The sequence below is a fragment of the Symphalangus syndactylus genome, chromosome 10, assembly GCF_028878055.3.
Source record: "Symphalangus syndactylus isolate Jambi chromosome 10, NHGRI_mSymSyn1-v2.1_pri, whole genome shotgun sequence".
Classification (NCBI taxonomy): Eukaryota; Metazoa; Chordata; class Mammalia; order Primates; family Hylobatidae; genus Symphalangus; species Symphalangus syndactylus.
The window spans coordinates 104,010,791-104,031,842 of NC_072432.2; the positions used below are offsets into that span (position 1 = coordinate 104,010,791).

The 21,052-nt window shown below is 46.0% G+C and overlaps 1 protein-coding gene across 5 annotated transcripts in view; it reads left to right on the plus strand.

Annotated features, from left to right (window-relative positions):
- Positions 1 to 534: 534 nt before the first annotated feature.
- The window catches only part of KY (kyphoscoliosis peptidase), a 51,287-nt gene continuing 30,769 nt past the window's right edge, over positions 535 to 21,052 (plus strand). For 2 of the 5 annotated variants that reach the window (XM_055295347.2, XM_055295349.2), the window contains exons 1-2: positions 535 to 1,131; positions 4,449 to 4,511. In XM_055295347.2, coding sequence (XP_055151322.1) covers positions 819 to 1,131; positions 4,449 to 4,511 — 376 coding nt within the window. In that variant the 5' untranslated portion in view covers positions 535 to 818. Of the gene's footprint in view, positions 1,132 to 4,448; positions 4,512 to 8,572; positions 8,636 to 21,052 lie in introns of all 5 variants that reach the window. The other 3 variants (XM_055295346.2, XM_055295348.2, XM_055295350.2) reach the window with 3 other exon arrangements.

Genomic DNA, 21,052 nt, shown 5'->3' on the forward strand with positions numbered 1-21,052 from the left:
GTAGAAACTCGAATTAGAGGAACGACCCCAGGAGGGTGGGCCCGTAGTGCCCAGGGGTACCAGGCAGAAGCCTCTGTAAACACTCCTGAGACCTACAGCTAAACCCCTGCTGCTGTTGGCTGGGCAGGCCAGGCCGGGCTAAAAATAGAAGGCTTCTCAGGTCCAGCTCCCTGTGCCCCAGCCTCCTCCTCTCCCCCTCCCTCCTTCCCCACAGGGCAGGAGCCAGACTTCTAGAAGGAACAGAGACTTTAAGACTTTCGTTTCAGATCAAAGAGGATCGTTAGCTTGATACTCAATGGGCATGTTCCAAGTTCTACAGGGGCCATAACTGGGGGGAGCTCCTGACTCCAACACCCCACCCAACTCCCTCCTAGGGAGAGAGAGCTGTCAACCTCCAAAACCAACCCAGGGAACGAGTGAGGTCCAGGCCAAAACTTGGCCAATTTCTGCACATCTTGCATTTCAATCTGGAGCCCCTTTGCTGTCTTTCCTTTTCCTGAACCTACTCTCAGCGTTCACAGCACTGTGCGATTTCTGTATTTGCCAGGGGCTTCTCGTGGGAGGTCGGCTCTGGCCCTCTCGAGAACCATCCGGAGACCGTGGGGATGAGGCAGCGCTCAGCCAGAGAAGTCCTGGAGCCCAGGACCAGCGCTTCAAGTGCACCGGGCGGGAAGCAGGGGCGCAGGGAGGGAGGCTCTGGACCGGCCGCCTCTGCTGACCATGGCCCCGGTGCAGGTCAAGGCTTGGGCCCGGGGATTTCCTTTCAAAGGTGACTTAGAGCCGCTTCATTAGGGTAGCGCCCTCCCAGGCGGGCCCTAATGGCGTGTTTGGCAGAGTCAGCGAAACGCAGCGCCCTGCGGCTCCAGCGGCGGGGGAGCGCCCTCTCCCGCGCCCTCGCCCTCTCCCGTGTGGGGCAGCTGCGCGCACGGGGCCATTTGCAGCGCAAGCAGCCTAGCGTGCGGCCGCGGAGCCCAGGTCGGAAAGGAGGCGGCATCATGGAGCTGAAGAAGGACATCAACGCCGTATCTATCGACATGCTGCTGATCGTGCACTCGGAGAAGCGGCGCGCCGCACAGGGTACGCACTCAGACCAGCAGGCGAACCCGAGCGCGCTGCTGCAGCGCCGAGGAGGTAACGCTCGCCCGACCAGGGTCCCCGGGTCCCCCGGCACCTCGGCCTCCTTGCCACAAGGGCCCGCCCGCCGGAGGGCGCCCATTGCTCCCCCGAACGAGGTCAGCGAGCCCGACCCTCTCCCCCATGGCTGCCGTCGTTTCCCCGCACTGGCGCCGGCGTCCCGTGGCAACGCGCAGTCCCGTGGCAACGCGCAGCCCCGTGATTGCCCCAGTTTGACTCCCTGTGCAGGCCTCTGGGTGCTTCCGTCACCCCTGGGAGTCTTTTTCCTCCCAGCCACTCCCTGACGGGTGTAGAGCAAGATTGGAAGATACCCTGGAGGAAGGCTGCCAGAGCCTCAGGGCTGACTCACGGGTAGCAGAGGCCTGCTGCCCCCCCGCCGCCCCCCGCCCCGCCACAGCACACTGCAGGGCACAGGGGACGCTGGGAAACCTTTGTGCTAAGTCAGACTTTTAGATGGGGAGCTCCCTGTGTGGCCTTGCACAATTTACAGCCTCAGTTTCTCCTTTCTTGAGACTTTCTCCCAGCCTCCTATAGATGGAAGGCATGAAAGGCGTAAAAGGAACGCAGGTTTGGATAGGGTAAGATTTGAAACCTGCTGTCTCCACTTGAACTTATCCATCAATTTTACTTGTCCTCCACACTTTCTGGGTAAATTTGTAAATTGTAGATTGGTAAAATAAAGTGACAGTTCATAGAGTCATTGTGGAAAGCAGGATCCGGGCCTCTCTGTTCTCCAGACGACAGAACACAATGTGAATGGAGTACAGATGGATGATAATGGAGGTTAAATAAGCCCCTGAAAAGCCAGAGAACCTCAGGGTCCTGGATGGCAAGCTGTCTCCAAGGCTGGTGTGAGGATGCACTAGGCGGACTGCGGGCCAGTTCTTTAGGAGTTAGGCCCGACAGCCCATGCAGGAGAATGACTTCTGCCTCACTCCTCCCCTCCAGCTCTGGAGCTCCTTGGGATTCCTGCTGCTGCTCTGCCCTTGGTTCTTCTGTCCCCAGAGCCTCTGTGCTCATTGAACATCCACCTTCCACCTGCCTTGCTAAAGTAATGCTGCTGTGGATGGCCTTGCCACTACCAGCCACACAGGCTGGAGCTGCCTCCAGAGCCCCGGGAACCTCTTGGGAAGGCAGGCAGACGAAAGAAACAGAATCTAGAGGGCTGAGTATGTTGACAGGCACTCTAGTCTCAGGGCTGATTCTTGACTGAAGCAGGAGTCGTTTGGATTTGTTGGCTCTTTAGTTCTCAGATCTGCTCTTGGGAGAAGGCGAAATGGCCAGGGTATTTGTAGTTAGAAAGTCAACAGAGGGCATCAACTTCTTGATAGAAATGAGACTGCTCTGAATACATGTACCACAGTCCAGAATGCCCTCTCCAGTGTGTGGTGAGGCCTAGTTCCAGGTCAGCCCACGAGTCCCCTGCTCCCAATCCTCTCTGATCACATCACTTCTAAAGGCTCTGACACTAGAAAGGGCAAAGAACACAGAGAAGCCCAGGAAATACCAGGCATCAGGACTGCCCTGAGAGGTGCCCAACACCTAGCACAAACTCGTCATGACTCCAGACTAATGTATGCACACTAGTGACTACGATAGAGAAAAAAAGACCCCTAATGGCTGGGCCCTTTCTGCTGATCTCTTTCTCCAAATATTTTTCTGATGGCCGTTTCTCACCGATGCTATGAATGACAGTGTAGAGATCTGTGTCACTTATTCATAATCAGAGCAGAGAAGAGGGAAAGTGCATGGCTTTTGATGCCTGGTGGGCAGCGATGATATTCAGAGACCCCAGGCTAAGCCAGCCTGCAGATCCTCTCCTCGAAAAACAGCCTAAGGGAGGAAAATGCCCAACAAGACCAGCTTGTTCTGAAGCCTCCCATGGGTGCAAAGATCTAAAACAAACTCTTGCTCACTTCCAGGTATCTCCTCCTTTCTCCTCCGCACTCCAGGTCCTCCACTGGAGAGTGGATCTTCCTTAGCTATGTAAAAGAGGGACTAGGCTCCATGTCAGAAAAGATCAAAGCTCAATTATTGTTGCAATGCAGAGGATGGAGTAATCCGTAACAAGTGGCCCTTCTGCTGGGGGCCTTGTGGAAGAAAAGAGTCAGGGGGACAAGAAGGCAAGGAGAGTGTGGACAGGCTAGGTCACTAGCAATTTGGGCTGCAGAGCCAGCAGATGTTCTCTCCCATTTCTGTAAGGCCCTAGCATCCTCCCAGTCATTTCCTTAGAGCAGTGCTTCTCCAAAACGTGCCTGAGAGCCCTCAGCTCCTATCAGAAAGTAGAGTGCATATACTCCTGAGGCAGTAGAAGATATAGCCTATAGCTGCCTGCGGCAAGACCCAATGAGCTTTGAAGTCTTAGGTCTTATCCCAAAAGTCTATGTGGTTTGTGTATTCTACTCCATAGGTGTGTCATGAGGGTTCCAAGTGGTAAGTCACTGGCACTGGCTATGGGGGACTCTGCAGAAAAGAAGAGTGTTAAGAAGGGAGTGGTGGCCCCTGAGTGGTTGAGAGGGCTGGAGAATAAGACTCAAGGCTGAGCTTCCAGGAACAGTGCCATAAGCCGCACCACAGAGCTGGTCTAGTGAGGAAACCTCCTCAGCCACCAAGGAGCATGAATACTCCTTCCGCGCCAGGATCTCAATTTTATTGCAGCAGCTCCCGCTGCCAGAACATATCGCCATGCTGTGCCAGGAACTCGACCTTGCGGCTACCACTTGCAGCCGCAGCCAGAGTGAGAGCTTTCCTTCCCTTCCCTGTTGCATCACCAGGTCCCAAGGCAGAGTGAAACACAGGTACATCAGATTGGCCATGGCTAGGCCATACGTGTTTACCCTCTAGCTGCAAGGGAGGCCAAGAGAACTGGCAACTGTCATTTTCCGTTCCCATTGGGATTGACGGTCTTAGCCCACTCCCCCCACTCTGAATCAAGACTCTAAAAGTGGGTGATTCACCACATACAGAAATAGGCAGGCAACGTGGATAGCAAATGACTTCTAAAATAATGCTTTCATATGTATGCCGTGGAGAGGTGGAAGTGGAAAATGGGCATCTGTACTACAAAAATTCTCCCTGAATGATCCTGATAACCAACCCCGCTGCCCTTGAAAACTGTTTTAACAGTTTTTAAATGTTTTTAATTTTGAGAGTTGCATTCATTCCCTCAAGGGCAACTTATTCATGGGCAGCCTCTCTCAGATTCCAAGAGAGCCAAGATCCACCTGCTCTACCATAACCCAGATGAGTCTGCAACTGGTACATCACTCTTTTGCCCTGTGTCTCCCACCTCAGAGAAACTTGTTATTTTGCAGGATTCCAAGGCGTTGGAAATGGAGTCCGAAGATGGCAGAAATTAGAAGGAAATGACTTTCACGGTAAATTCTCTTTTTCCTTTCAACCTATAGGATTTAATACATTGAACAATAACTGGAAGAACTGGGTTTCACTCATTTGAAGACTGGCCCTAGACATCTAACCACTGAACAGAAAGTGGCTGCTCCTGACCCAGCCAGGCCTCTAGGGCCACTGTGACTGTGGGAAGTGTTCCCTGGAGTCAGGTCCCCTGCTCTCCTGGAGGCTGTGGCTGAAGAGCAGCACCAGGAACTTGAGCACCCATTTGTTTGCTGGCTGAGCTGTAGGTGAGGATTTAACATCCCTTGGGAAGGTGAGGTTTGAGTGTGCTCCTATGAGAGGCAGCCATCTATCTTTTGAAAATGTTTCCCAACAGAGAGGATAGTGGTCTGCCTTGGGACAGTATGACTTGAAGCCTGAGAAGATGCCACTCAAGGGTTCTATAGCTCCCTGCTGGCCTGGGACCCAAAATACAAGAAGATGTCAGCTTCCAAAGCCTCTTTTTTCCAGTGCCAGGCATCTGCCGCCCCAGGCCCAGAATCTCTCTGGTAACACTAAGGGGCCAACTATGATGAGCTTTATTCTATTCCCTTTAGAGTTCATTAGCCCAGCCTCCAGGGACAAACATCAGGGACATTGCACAGTGGGCACGTGAAGGTTCTAATAGAGACCAAACCTCTACTCCCAGAGCCCTAGTAGAGAACTCCATCAGCCCGCAGCTATGTGAGCCCTGGGATCAGATGACTGGCTTATCAAATGCCAGTCTAAAGGAACCACCCTCCATGACACAAATGAGGAAATAGGATTGCAGATGAATAGGACTAAACTGCTATGTTCTACCATCCTTCTGACAATAATGAAAGGGAAAGATGAAGTTCTAAAAGTGAATTCATTCACTCATTCTGTTCACAAATGCCTATAGTGCTTACTTTGTGCCAGGCATGATTCTAAATATTGGAAATGAAACAGTGAAAAAGACAGCCAAGAACACTGCCCTCAGGGGAGCTACGTTAAAATGATTGGAATTATAATGCACTGCAGGTGAGTCTCAACACCCTGGAGGTGAAGAGTCTTCCTGTGTTCCCTGCCTTTGGTAGGAGTCCTCAAGAGACACTCCCCATCCCCACCCCACCACTGCCAGGGAGCCACCCTGACAGGCATGCATGGGTGCAATGGCTTCCCTGTAATCTTGCTACAGGGGCCATCAGCTGGTAGACATGCCAGCTTTAGCTCTACTGAAGTAGACGCCAAAGCTAACAAAACTCTGCTACGGGTTATTGAGAATTTTACTAAGAATCAGACCCCCAGAGACCTGTTAGCCACAGAAATGGCCATGCAGGGCATGGAAGGTATGCATGTTAGGCCCATGTGTGAGTGGGTGAGTGGGCAAGCAAGCCGCAGGTGGAAACAAAGAAGCACAGCATCCTTGTTGGTTGCAGCTGTCTCATACCTTGCCTGAGTTGTCTGACACTCATCTCAGGGCTTCTCAGGCATGTTATTACATCAGGAGAGGATTGAAATATACTGAATTCATTCTATTTTTACCATCTTCCGGGTTTCTGATTTGGGAGAAGTTTAGTAGAAAAATATCACAAAACACAAAGTGACACATTGACGATTGCAAGACCATTACAAGACTCTTGTAAAAGACATGAAGTGGGTCTTAGCGCCATGTGTCAGCTGATAGAAGATGATTAAAATAGTTCTTGCAAAACCGCCACGAGAACTGGGAGTTTCAGGTAAATGCAGGGCTGGAGAGAGGCTCTACAGAGGCCCTGAGCCCAGAAAAAATGATGCTTCTACCACTCCACCAACATGTGTAAAGCAAAATTTCATTTATTTTTCAAACGGTACATTTGCATGCATGCAGAAATTAAAATTAGTTTCTTTCTGTGTTTTCTGATGTCGAGATTCTGAGTGCAGGTATTGAAGCTGACCTTTTCTCACACCTGCCTTACTGGTGCCCAAGGCACCCAGCTCTGGTAACCAGCAGGCCTCCCAGCCCTGGTAACTGGATGGCTTCCATCTTAGAAGGAAGTGGCTGATGGCATGTGCTGGTGGAGTGCACACAGACGCTGCTGAGCATGGGGTGGATCCAGAAGGGCACATTTTCCCCCTCTTGCTACCCCGTGCACTGCTTGGGCTGGAGCATTGGCAGGGTGTTGAGACTAGAGAGCTCCAAACTTTTCGAAGCAGCAGGTGTTTGGGCCCAGCCTCCTCCTCACCCCCCTACCCCACCCCAATAGCTTGCCCAGCAACGGGCTTCCCCTGCTGTGATTGGCTACTTTCCTTGGTCCTGGACGAAGTCTGCCTAGTAGCACAGGGACAGACGCCCCACAGCTAAAGGGAAACCAATTGTGCAGCCTTGACTATAAATACCCCACAGCAGCTATGCCAGCCAATCACCCTCCTTGAGGATTCCCTTCCCGGATCTTGTTTCCTCCCTCAGCCAGCCGAGGCACTGCCAGCTGTGCCTGCAGGAGGCGGCCCTGGCCTCCCTGCCCTCGCCTGGTCTGGGGCTCCAGCCCCGCATGCCACATCACCCTGTATTGGAATACACAGTGGACCTGGCCCTTGGCTGACTAGTGTGGGGCTCAGGGACCTAGCTGGGCCTGTTCATAGGAGAAGGCTGGAGCAGGCAGGCTTTCCAGGGCAGGACCCTGTCAGGTGGATCACAAATCCAGCCTGGCTCAGTACCTCACCCCCCAACTTGATTGGCTTCTGCATGGGCCCAGGCATGGGAACCACTGAGTGGCTGATCTGCACAAGAAGAATCATCTAAACGGACCTGTTCAGGCCAATGCCCAAGAGGCATACTTGTTTCCAGACTGAGGCACTGGTCCTAGTGGTCACTTCCAGTGACAAGCCCACCGCAAGCCAGCAGGAAGCTATAGAGAGAAGATGGCAGGCCAGGGTGGTAGTGTGGGGGAACCTCCAGCTGCCACCATCCTCCACTTGCCCAGCCTTCCCCCTACCCCTCTGAAGCAGAGGTTCAAGGGCAGCTTCAGTAAGAGCAGGCCACAGCAGCAGCTGTAAAGAAGGGAGGAAAGGTCATGCTTCCCGTAGAAGGGCAAGTAAGCCTGTGAGCTCCCGCTTCTTGGCCTATGGCAGGAACTAGGCATCACTCCACGGCAGCCTCACCCCACTAGGCTCTGAGGACAACTCTGTGTCCCAGGGACAGAAATATCCCCCCGTGTGGAGAGAATGTGCATAGAGTCCGTGTCCTGCAAATGTTTGTGAAACAGAACCAAACTACACATCATCCAGTCTCCTAGGCTGGGGTAGGAGGCAGGCTGGCCCCCTGTTCTTCTCATCAAGAAGCAGGAGGCTCGGCCGGGCGCAGTGGCTCACGCCTGTAATCCCAGCACTTTGGGAGGCTGAGGTGGGTGAATCACAAGGTCAGGAGATTGAGACCATCCTGGCTGACATGGTGAAACCCCAACTCTACTAAAAATACAAAAAATTAGCCGGGCGTGGTGGCGGATGCCTGTAGTCCCAGCTACTCGGGAGGCTGAGGCAAGAGAATGGCCTGAACCCAGGAGGCGGAGCTTGCAGTGAGTGGAGATCAAGCCACTGCACTCCACCCTGGGTGACAGAGCAAGACTTCATCTCAAAAAAAAAAAAAAAAAAGAAGCAGGAGACTCAACTAGGAGTCAGAAGACCTGAGGTTCAAGTACCAGGTCAGAACCTCCCAGCATGCTCCACAGAAATGTGTGAAGATCAATGAGGCATCTGTGTATGCAGTGCTTTTGAAACTGTGCCTGGTGACACCAAAGTTGGGAGTTATGGCTACAAAGACCATGGAAGACTGGTAGCCTGTTCTAGAAGAAACGCAGCTTGTGCTGGCACCTGCTAAGAGGCACAAGGGGTGTGTGCACAGGGGCTTCCAGGCATTTGTCTCCATGCACAGTGTCGTTGTGCTGGTTTGCACATGTGCACACTGTGAGGGTGTACACACATTTAGGCCTGGGGACGTGCTTGGCCCCCGCCAGCCCACCTTTCCCGCAAACACATACAGCTCTTTGCTCTGCCTGGGGAAAATTCCCCAGTGGTCACTGCAGGCCTCTCTGTCTTCCTTAAATAGAAAACTTGGTGGAGAAGCAGCACCCTCAGCAGCCCCAGGTCATCACTTCCTACGACAGCCAAGGTAAGTGATTCGCCGCTAGCCGTGACCTCCCCTGCAGACGTGTGCCCAGACCTGATGCTCTGGCCAGGGACAGCCCAGGATATGGAGCTCAGACTATGGGGAGCAGGGTCCTTTCTGCTCCCATGGGTGTTGGAAACCCTTTTCCTCTCCCTGCGTCTCAAGGGAAGCAGCAAGAGGCTGCACAGTCTGAGTCTTCCCCTCACCATGAGATCAAGAAATAAAGCCCATGGGCCTCAGAGCGCGCTGCTGTCATCATCATCACTATTACTGTCATCTCTATTCAACATTTAACGTTTGTTGAATGCTAACCATGTGCCAGACACCCTGCCAAGCCACTTATGCACTTATTCTCATGTAAATTAAGCTTCACAGCAATCCTGTTTGACAGGTACTCCTCTGTACCATCCTCAAATTACAGATGAGTAAACTGAGGCTTGGAAAGGCTGTCATGTGTTCAAGATCACATGGCCAGCAAGAGTCAGAGCTGGGCAGTCTGAGCCCCAGCAAGGCCTCAGCTGTTAACCTTCACACATCTCTGCTTCCTCATCTCCCCTGGAAACCAGCCTCCCTCCTGCTGGCTCGTGGCATCCAAGCCCTCCCTTGTCCTGACCCATAGCAGTTCTTCAGCCTCTCCTGCTGAGACTGAGTCTTCCCAGGGCATCCCACCCAGTGAGTTTGCCACAGCAAGGCAGAGTGAGAGGCACCTTCCTTGGGGGGCCTCACTTTTTTGGGACAGGCTCTGGGAACTCAGGGAAGGCAGGCAAGGGCATCACTGACTCTACAGTTGACTGGATCTGAGCACATGACAACACAGAGACAGGAGGGCCCCACAGCAATGGTGATGGGATGCCAGGTTAGAGACTCTCACGCCCACCTTGGTTAACTGCTGTGCATTAAATACTGGGCCCTGGTGTCTGAGTGTTCTCACAGGCTCAGCCATAAGAGTTCATCACGCTTGCTCTGAGAGTTGATGTCCTAACCTATAAGGAAATTATCTGATCAAATTCAGAGGCAGTGACTTCCCCCATGCCCCACATGAAACAGGAGGACTCTGGAGGCCCTGGAGGATTGGAGCCTCTCAGGGAATTGCTCTCTGAAATACAGGTGGACCAGCTTCTCTATAGAAAGGCACTGGCAGGCAGTGATGAAAGGCCAGCCAACTGGGGTTACCAGCATGGGGGAGCTGGCTCTCCTCACAGTACAGGCCAGTGTCCCTTTAAGCCAGAATTCCTGAGAATGCAGCTCTAGGACAGCCTTAGAGACCTCTGTGGGCCCAGCAGGACCTGCCACCAGCCCTGAGAACCACAAGGACAAGCCCATGCCCTGTTGCTTCTCTAAAATGAACTCAACTGCACATGGCTCAACACAAAAAAAAGGACTCAGCGATATCTGGCTATAATGAGAGTGGATTAGCACCACTCACCTCACTTAGTGAAGAAGACAGACAAAGGCCCCTGTCCTTGTGGAGCTGACATCCTAGTGAGGAGACACAGACAATCCTGACAAGTCAAACACCCTGAGCCAGATAAGGCGTGAGGGGGAAGTAAAGCAGGAAGGATGATAAGGGGTGTGTGCGGGTATGGGGTCTGGGGCTGTGCAGGGTTGTATATTCATTTCCTATAGCAGCTATAGGAAATTTCCACAAATGAGGTGGCTTAAAATACCGCAGATTTATTCTCTTACGCTTCTGGAGCCCAGAAGTCCAAAATCTGTTTCACGGGGCTAAAGTCAAAGTGTCAGCAGGGCCAGCTTTTTTTAGAGGCTCTAGGGGTGCATTCATTCCTTGCCTCTTCCTGCTGCTAGAGGCTGCAGGCCCACCATGGCTTGTGGCTGCCTCACTCCAACCTCTGCTTCCATTGTCACATTGCCTTCCCTGCTTATAAATAGTTGAATCTCTCTGTGCTCCCTTGTATAAGGATATGTGTGGTTGCATTCATGGCCCAGCCAGATAATCAAGATGGTCTCCCTATCTCAAGATCCTTAATTTAATCACATCCACATAGTCCTCTTTACTATATAAGGTAACATTCACAGATTCCAGGGATTCTGTCATGGATATCTCTAAAGGCCATTCTTCAGCCTATCCCAGGGGACAATTTAAAGTGCAGTAGGTGAGAAAGGCCTCACTGAGAAAGTGACACCTAAGCAAGGAAAGAGGTAAGAGCTAACGATGTGGGTATCTGGGGAAGAGCTTCCAGCAGAGGGAGCAGTGAGCGTGAAGGCCCCCAGGCGGGAGCGTGTCTGCGTGTTCAAGGAGCAGGCAATTGTGCTGTGGAGAGGAAGGGAGGGGCATGGGCAAGGTGGGGGTAGCAGGAGAAGAGCCAGAGAGGACACAGGGCAGAGTTGGCAGGGTCTGGGAGGCTTCTAATCTGAGTGTGATTGGAAACCATTAGATGGTTGTAGACATGACAGCCTCCAATGCATAGAGAATAAACAGAGGGGGCAAGGTTGGAAGCAAGACAACCCTTAAGAGGCATCATGATAGTCCAGCAAGAGAGGTTCCCCCATGGTGTGGATCTGGGGTATACAAGAGAGGAGTCAATGCTTGGGACCTGAGCAATGGGGAGGATGAAGGTGAGGGAGATGCAGGAGGAGCAGATTGGGGAAGAAACATGAATTCAAATTTGGCTTTGTTGAGGTTGGTGCCAGCACCTGCCGTTTTGGAAAGCAGTGGCCAGGGAATCATTACTCCACGTGCCACTTTCTTATTTATCCCATGAGCCTTGACAACCTTTGGGCTCTGTTCTGCAAACCACACCGGCCCCCAGAGAAGCCTTCTTGGAAGCTCTATCACAGTAATAGCGGTGACCAGAGGTGAGACACTTGGTGTGTGCCAGATATTAAGCTAAGCCCCTCTCATGGCTCACCTCATTTAATCTCCACAACCACCTTCTGGGGAAGGTTATCATCCTCATTTTACAGATAGGGAAGCTCAGAGATATTTAAATAACTTGCCTGAAGTCGCACAGTTAGCACATACCAGACCCAGAAGTTGAATCCATGTCTATGGGCTCTCGAAACCGGTGGGCTTAACTACTCCACCATACTATCTCTTCCATACAGGACAGGGACCAATCTGGTGGTGTTGATTTGGGTGCAGTACCCCCACCCAATCCCCACCCTCAATGTGCAGTCTAAGATTTCAGTCTGAACTCATTGCTTGGAATGATTCAACATTTTCCCTCCTCCTCAGCCTGTCTTTCAATGGTAGACTTTATGCAACAGGTGGCAAAGGAACATTGGAATCTTGGGTCATGGCAAGGGGCTTTGGAGAGGGATCTGTAGTGGGTGTGTGGGTTGAATGAATGTAAGGAGAGTAATCATAAGGAGCCCCTGCGAAGGACATTCTTTCTTTCTTTTTTTTTTTTTTTTGAGACAGGGTGTCACTCTGTGGCCCAGGTTGGAGTGCAGAGGTGCAATCACAGCTCACTCCAGCCTCAAACTCCTGGGCTCGAGCAATCCTCCTTCCTCAGCCTCCTGAGTAGCTGGGACCACAGGTGAGTGCCACCACATGGCTGGTTTTTTTTTCGTTTTTTGTAGAGATGGGGTCTCACTATGTTGCTCAGAATGGTCTGAAACCCCTGGGCTCGAGTGATGCCCCTGTCTCAGCTTCCCAAAGTGCTGGGATTACAGGCATAAGCCACCATGCCTGACCCCAAAGGACATTCTTGAGGAGTCAGTTTTCTGTTGAGGCTTCTGTCCTCAAGGTCATCAGCCCTTAACCCCATGCAAACGCTTTGTAGAGTAGTCTTCTTTGATGTGTGCACTAGGGTCAAAGTGCCATGTTTCCAGACCTCGGACCTCCCTGTGGAGCTCCAACCCATAGACGGAATCATGAATGGTCCTTTGTTTTCCGTTCCTAATGGAAGCCAGGGGCAGGGCTGCCAGCGATGCCCTTCATCATGCACACCATCAGATGCCCGGTCACAGCCCTGAGCTCTGGAACACTGGGTTGTCATCTCATAATGAGAGTGGCTGAGTGGGGTTTTCATGCTGCGTTTGGCAATACCCCCTAAGGATGGTGTTCCATCATGTTCTGCAGAGCTGGACGGTCCCTGTCACCATCTAGCAGGCTCATTCCTGGGCTGTCACTGCTTTCCACTTCCTGACTACTGCATCCTGGGGAGAATCACAGCATGTCTCTGTTGAATATCTAACCAGGGACTATTTAAGGGTATTTTTTTTAAACTACCAATGCTTTAGCTGTTTTCCTGACTCTAAGCTACTGCAGGAAAAAAAAAAAAAAAACTCCAAGGCAGAGAAAAACAAAAGGCTGTAAATGTGCCAACCTGTTATAGAAAAAGTTAACAAACACCTTAAACCAATGACGGCAAGTATTTCATATGAATCCCATGACCCCTACACACACATATACACCCGTGTGCATGTGCACAGGCACACACACACACACCTGACAGTCTTTGTTAATTGATCCCTTCAGACAGCCACTTCCAACCAGTCAGAGTTAATGAAAAACATGAAACCTGTTTGCCATACTGCGTTAGGTGTCCTGAGCCAATTAGGCCTTTAGATAAATCCTGATTGAAACCTGAAGAGATCTGGAGAGCAGCTGTCAGGTGGAAGAAACCTGACTGGGTGAAAGGCAGGGCAGTAAGCATGTGGACATTCTTGTGCTTGTCTGTATGCTCTGTTTCTGAGAAGGCAGGGAAAAGCAAGGAGAGCTAGCAGAGCCCCTTCTCAGGATTAGCAGAAAATAATCTCTAACATGCTCTTAACTAACATGGTCAAAGCTGCAGCTTCAGAAATGTGATTTTGTTGACAACTGGTGGAGCTGGGGAGGGATGCATGAGAGAGGCCAGCCAGGCAGCCTGGAATCCCAGGAAGGGCCTCCTGTAGGTTTGGTTGTGATGGTTAATAGTCAAGATTAGAATAATGTACTGTACTTAGGCTGTACTTAGGGTTTAGATCTGACTGCGAGTTTTGCTCCACATGATCTACCCTCTGTTAGAGATTGGCCACATTAATATTTTTTCTTAAATTAAGAGTTTTATTTGATCCAGGGGCGTCATAGCCAGCAAACTCTCTCCACTCCATGCCTTAAGGAAGCATAAAGCTATATTGTGAATGCTTTTCCCCTTGAAACAGCATGTCCAGCCCAGGCCCAGTTCCTGGAGCCAGCAAAGCCTCCCAGTGGTGCTCTCACACAACAGTTAGTGAGAGCAGGAATCACACTCCCACACAGATCACGGAGGACGAGAAAGTGGCTGTTTTCCTTGAGGGAATGCTAAGCAGCAGCACAGCTTTTGGGGAGAACCGGGAAGTGGGATTCAGGAAAATATTGGACATCGACCCCTGTCCAAGATGGAAGAGGAATCGCAGAAAGGAGAGAAGGGATTAGGAATAGTGATGGCTGGAGCGTCTGGGCCAGGGCCGTGCTCCGCCCATCTCAACACCCTGCCCTGGAGGGGCTTTAACAGCAGTTTGTTTTTCAGCTTGATCGCTCTTTTACAAAGAGACATGGCTGAAGTGGGACATGGCTAATACCCCTAGAGACATGGCTCAGGACACGTAACGCAGGATGACAAACAAGTTTCATGTTTTTCATTAACTCTGACTGATGGGAAGTGGCTGCCTGAAGCGATTAACAAAGACTGTCAGTTGTGTGTGTGAAAGTACCTGGGCATTATGAGAAGTTTGGGGAAGAGATTTGTTGTTGAACCCTATGCCAATAAGTTGTTCACTTTTGCTGTTTCTCTAAGCTTATGGAGATTGTTCCAGTCCAGCATTTTCCAAATTGTGTTTGAGAAAATAGTACTGGGTCAAATAGAGTTCTTTACTACAGGACTACTCAGATCATTGTGTATTGTGACCTATGAGAGGGGAGAGAGTGAACATGTTTCTCAATTCATTTTTCACAAGGCATCTTGAAGTCAAGTACCACTTAGCACTCACTTTAAAAGACACCTCAGAGGGTTTGAGGTGGAGAAAGTGAAAAGGAGAAGAACAGGCCCATGCCTCACTCATGATGGGAAGACACACAGGAAGTATTTGCTGCTGATGGTCATAGCACCCAATCCTATGACCAATGCTTAATGTTTTAATTATAAAGTCACAAGGCTGATTTTCTCTCAACATTGAATATGCTAGAAACTACACTTCAAAATGAATGTTAACCCCTTCAAAGCTATGCTTTGCAGAGGCCACATTGTACCTTTTCAAATTGTTTGAGAATGACCCTCTTTGGCATGCACAACAAGTTTATGAGCTACACGAAAAAGACAGTATTGTTATTCTATGAAAAATAATTGCAACACATTTAGCAGGCAAAGGGTTAGTAAAAGAAGGTTTTACAAAATCAATGAGGAAAAAATAATACTTCAATAGGAAAACAGCCAATTCACAAAATAAGAATTTAAACTGGTAAATAAGTATATGCAAAGACTACTACAATAAAACTAAAGAAATATACAAAGCAACCAGTATTATTATTCACTGATAAAAATTTAAAGGGTTGATAAAACCAACCATCAGTGAGTGTATATGTGATCTGTTTTTGCACTGCAAACCACCAGACAACTTAGCAGCTTTAGACAATAAGCATTTACGAGCTCACCAATCTGCAGGTTGGCTAGAAATTCTCATTAGAGCCATACCCAGCTGATCTTGGGTCTTGGGTGGGCTTGCTCATGTCCTTGTTGTCAGCTGGTGGGTTGGCTGGAGACCAGCTGGTCTGGGATAGCCTCACCTGAGAGGCTATGCTCTGCTCCATGTGGGCTCTCATCTACAGCCTGCTCATTCACATGGCAGTTACGGCTGGGATCCCAAGAATGAGAATGGAAGCCTCAAAGTTTCTAGAAGCCTAGGCTCAGAATTTGTGCAGCATCACTTCTGCCATGTGCTAATTGGCAAAACCAAGTCAAAAGCCCAGCCCAAATTCAAGGGGTGGAACAAAAGACCTCTCATTGGGAGGAAGTGCGAAGTATTGCACTTTGTAACCAGTTTAGCAATCAAGCACAGCAAGAATGTGCACAATGGGCATTCTCTTGCATTACTGATAAGATCATAGATTGATAAAATCATTCATAAGAAAATTTTGCCAATATCTAACAAAAGCCTTTAAAATATCCATATTATTTTATTCATACTTAAGAATTTATTCAAAGGAACTGATTTGCAAAGTGTGCAAATCACTTTACATACATACAAAGATGTATTATCTGAGTGTTCATCGCATCATTTCTAATAGCAAAACTGTGAAAAGCTAAATATTCAACAAAAAGGGATTGCTTATATGGATTATAAACCATCTACAAAATAGAATACTATGTAGCCATTTGAAATGATAACATATGGCTATGCTCACTGACATGTAAAGATTTAAATGAAGAAAGCAGGTTATGAGAAATATGTTTACTATAATCTGCTTTGGATTTTTAAATGTAGAAATGAAGTCTTAAAGGAGTTTCACTTTCTACTTTATATCTTTCCATATCATCCAAGTTTTTGTTTTAATTCTGCTTGGGTTTTTTTGTGTGTGGTTGGTATTTTTGCTTTTACTTTTATTTTAAATTAACCTACAGTAAAATTGAATGTTTGTAGTGTGTAGTTCTGATTGCTAACACATGCATAGATTTGTGGACCCACCACTATGGTGGTTACCATCATCAGAATATACAGAATACACCACCATCGGAATATACAGCACTTCTATTTCCCTCTTTAAAATTATCTTGTGTGGACTCTAATCCTCCCATCACTCTTAAGAGTTCCTTTGTATTGTTGAGAAGTACTTTTTTTTTTTTTGACAGAGTCTCGCTCTGTTGTCCAGGCTGGAGTGCAATGGCATGATCTCGGCTCACTGCAACCTCTGCCTCCCAGGTCCAAGCGATTCTCCTGCCTCAGCCTCCTGAGTAGCTGGGGTTACAGGTGCCTGCCACCATGCCCAGCTAATCTTTGTATTCTTAGTAGAGATGGGGTTTCACCATATTGGCCAGGCTTGTCTCAAACTCCTGACCTCAAGTGATCCACCCACCTCAGCCTCCCAAAGTGCTGGGATTGCAGGCATGAGCCATCATGCCCAGCTGAGAACTATTTCTTGATATGGATGTACCACAGGTTGTTTATCCATTCACTCATTGAAGGACATTTAAGTTGTTTCCAGTTTGGGGTGATTATGAATAGAGCTGCTATATAAACATTTGTGTACAGGTTTTTATGTGAACATACGTTTTCATTTCTCTGGGATAAATGCCCAACAGGGCAATTTTTAGGTTGTATGGTAAGTACATGTTTTGTTTTATAAGAAACTGCCAAACTATTTTCCAGAGTGACTGTTCTATTTTACAATCCCACTAGCAATATATGAGATCCAATTTCTCTGCGTCCTTGTCAGCATATGATATTATCACTATTTTTAAATTACAGTCACCCCTCAGTATACATGGGAGATTGGTTCCAGGACCACCCACATATAACCAAATGTGGGCATACTCAAGTCCCACAGTCGTCCCTGCAGAAACCCCATATAGGAAGAGTTGGCCCTCTGTATGTGAGTTTTGCATTCCATGAACAGTACTCTCCATCCTCATTTGGTAGGAAAAAAGGACCAATGTGAGTGGACTCATGCAGTTCAAACCCATGTTGTTCAAGGGCCAGTTGTATATTATTGCTCTTCTAATAGATGTGATGTCTCATTTTGGTTTTAACTTGCCTTTTCCTAATGGCTGATGATGCTGAACATCTTTTCATGTGCTTATTTTCCATCCATAATCTCTTTTATAGTAAAATATCTGTTCTTTTGCCCTTTTTCCAATTGAATTGCCTTTGCACTTTTGTAAAAATTTATTTTGCTATGTTTGTGTGAATCTATTTTTTATTATTCTGTTTATTGATCTGTTTATCCTCTTACCAACATCACACTGTTGTGATTACAGCAGCTTCATTAATGCATCTTAAAATCAAAGAGTGGGAGTCCTCCCATCTTTTTTTTCAAAATTAGTTTAGTTATTCCAGTTCCTGTGCCTTGATGTCTGTATTTTATAATTATGTATTTGCACAATTCCCCCAAAGTGTTTGGTTGAACTTGCATTAAATCTATAAATCAATTTCGAGAGAATTGCCCACTTGACAATTTTAAGTCTTCCAATCCATAAACATGGTATGTCTCCCCATCTAGTCAAGTCATCTTTAATGTATTTAATCATATTTTGGAGTTTTCAGTATGTGATTATTGCACGTTTGGGATTTTTGTTTGTTTTAGATTTATAACTAATATTTTAATTTTGGAAATATGGGAAATGGTTATTTTTAAATTCCATCTCCAATTGCTTATGGCCAATATACAGAAATACAATTGATGTTTGTATGTTAACCTTGTATACTGTGACCATGCTAAACTAACTTGTTAGTTCTAGGAGCTTTTTCTTGTAGATTACTTGGGATTTTCTATGTAGACAGACATATCAACTGTGAATAAGGACAGTTTTATTTCTTTCTTGCCAATCTGTATGACTTTTATTTCTCTTTCTTGTCTTATTACACAGGGTGGGACTTCCAGTACAATATTATTAGGATCAGTGAGAGTGGACATCTATGACTTGTTCCCAATATTAGGAAGAAAGCATAACCGTGTTTCACCATTAAATATGCTGTTAGCTGTATGCCTTTCGTAGGTTTCCTTTTTCAGAGTAAGAAAGTTCCCTTTTATTCCTATGTTGAGAGGTTTTATCATGAACGGATGTTAAATTTTATCAAATGCGTTTTTCTACACAAATAGGTGTGATCCTGTAGTTTGTCTTCTTTAGCCTGTTAATATGGTGAATTACATTCATTGATTTCCAAATATTTAACCAGCTTTGCATTCCCAAAATAAACCATCCATGGTTGTAGTATATTTTTCTTTTACTATATTGTTGGATTTAATGTTGTAATATTTTGTTGAAGATTTTTGTGTTTACATTTATAAGGGGTATTTGTCTGTAGTGTTCTTTTCTTTTGCTGTCTTTGTGTTGATATCAGATTAATGCTAGCCTCATAAAATGAGTTACGAAGCATTCACTTCTCTTCTGTTTTGCAAAAGATCCTATGAAGAATTGATGTTATTTACTTTAAATGTTTGTTAGAATTTACCACTGAAGCTATCTGGGCCTGGCTTTTGGGGGGAAGGTTTTAAACTACAAGTTTGATTTAACAAATAGATATCGGGAATATTTAGGTTATCTGCTTCCTATATGAGTTTTGTGGTAGTTTGTGACTTTCAAGGAATTGGCCCATTTCATCTAAGTTGTAGAATTTATGTGCACAGAAGTTTTGTAAAATTCCTTTATTATTATTTTAATACATATGAGGGTCTGTAGCGATAGCCCTCATTTCATTCCTGATATTGGTGTATTTACCCCTGATTTGTGTCTTACCTCTTTTTTTTCTTGGTCATTCTAGCTAGAAGTTCGTCAATTTTACTGATCTTTAAAAAGAACCAGCATTTAGTTTCATTGATTATTCTCTGTTGTTGTTTTTAACTTCAGTGATTTATTCTCTTATTTTTATGATTTTCTTCCTTCTGCTTGCCTTGGATTTAGTCTTCATTTCTCTACTTTCTTAAAATGGAAGCTTAGATTGTTGATTTGAAACCTTCTTTTTTCTGTAATAAGAATTTAATGCTACAAATTTCCCCTTGAAGCACTGCTTTGGCTTCATCTCACACATTTTGATATGTTTTATTTTCATTTTCAATGAGTTCAAAATATTTTCTAATTTTCTTTGAGACTTCTTTGATCTATGTGTGATTTGAAAGTATGTTAATTTTTAATATTTGGACATTTTCCAGTTGCTGTGTTTTTTTACTTCTAGTTTAGTTCATTTTGGTCAGAGAAGAGTTTTGTATGATTTCAGTTCTCTTCGACTTTTTAAGCTTTGTTCTATGACAAAGGATATGGTCCATCTTGGTGATTATTCAATGGGCATTTGACATGAATGTGCGTTGTGCCATTATTAGATGGAATCTTTTATAAACATCAAATAAATTTTATTCATTGTGTAGTTCATTTCTTCTATATATTTGCTGATTTTCTTTCAATTAATTCTCTCAATGACTGAAAGATTAGTGCTAAAATCTCCAACTATAATTGTAGATTTGTCTATTCCTCCTTTTAGTCCTATTAGTTCTTGTTTCATGTATTTTAAAACTTTGTTGTTTGACATATGCATATTGAAGGTTGTTATGTCTTCTTGCTAATATTCCTCTATCCCTGATATTTTCCTTTCTCTGAAGTCTGCTTTGTCCAATATTAACATAGCAACTCCAGCTTTCTATTATCTTTTCACTTAACCAACCTGTATCATACTAGTTAAAGTTGGATCCTTGGAAACTGAATATAGTTTAATCTTATGCATTCACCCTTTCTGAAAATCTCTATTTTTTAATTAGTGTGTTTAGACCATTTACACTTAATGTAATTTTTGATACATTTGTATTTAGGTTTTCTACTTTATTATTTGTTTTCTGTTTGTGCCTCTGTTTCCCCTTTCCTGCTTTCCTTGCCTTTCAGAATTACATTTAAATTTGCCTATTAAGTTTTTTACTATATCTCCATATATAGCTATTTTTGTATGTATTATATGTACTTAACTTTTCATAATCTAATTATAATTAATATTAACATTTCAAGTAGAATAAGGAAGTCTTGCCTCCATATAGGTACATTCACTCTCCTACTCTACATTGTAGTTGTCATATATTTTACATCTAATGTATCAGAAACCTATCAGATGTTATAATTATTTCTTTCAATTATTATTCATATTGTCAACAACTTGAGAGGAGGGCAGACTAATATATTTATCTAGATATATACCATTTCTATCCCTCTTCCAAGTTTTCCTCTGGTATAATTTCTCTTCCATCTGAAGAACTTCATTAGCATTTCTTTTGGAGCAAGCCTGTTGATACCAAATTCTCTTGGCTTTACATGGCTTTTCACTGGCTACTTTCCATATTTTTTTCTTTAATAGTTTGGTTATGTGTCTGGACTTGGATTTTCTTACATTTATCCTATTTAGAATTCACTGAGTTTCTTGAATCAGTAAGGTTTTATGTCTTTTGCCAGATTTCAGAAGTTTTCATTATTTCCTCAAATATTTTTTCTGCATCATATTATTTCTCTTTGCCTTCTGAGACTTCAATGATGTGAATGTTAGACTTTTGGGTATTGACCTACAGATCTCTGAGGCACTACTCACATTTTCTGTTGTTCAAACTGGACAATATCTGTTGATCTATCATCAAGTTCTCTGACTGTGTTCTCTGTCATTTTCATTCTGCTATTGAGTATATCCAGAGAATTTTTAACTATATTTTTCAGTCTAAAATCTTCACTTACTTCTCCTTTATATCTTCTTTTTTATCGCTGATACTTTATATCTTTCCATTTATCTCAAAACTGTTTGCTATTACTTGTT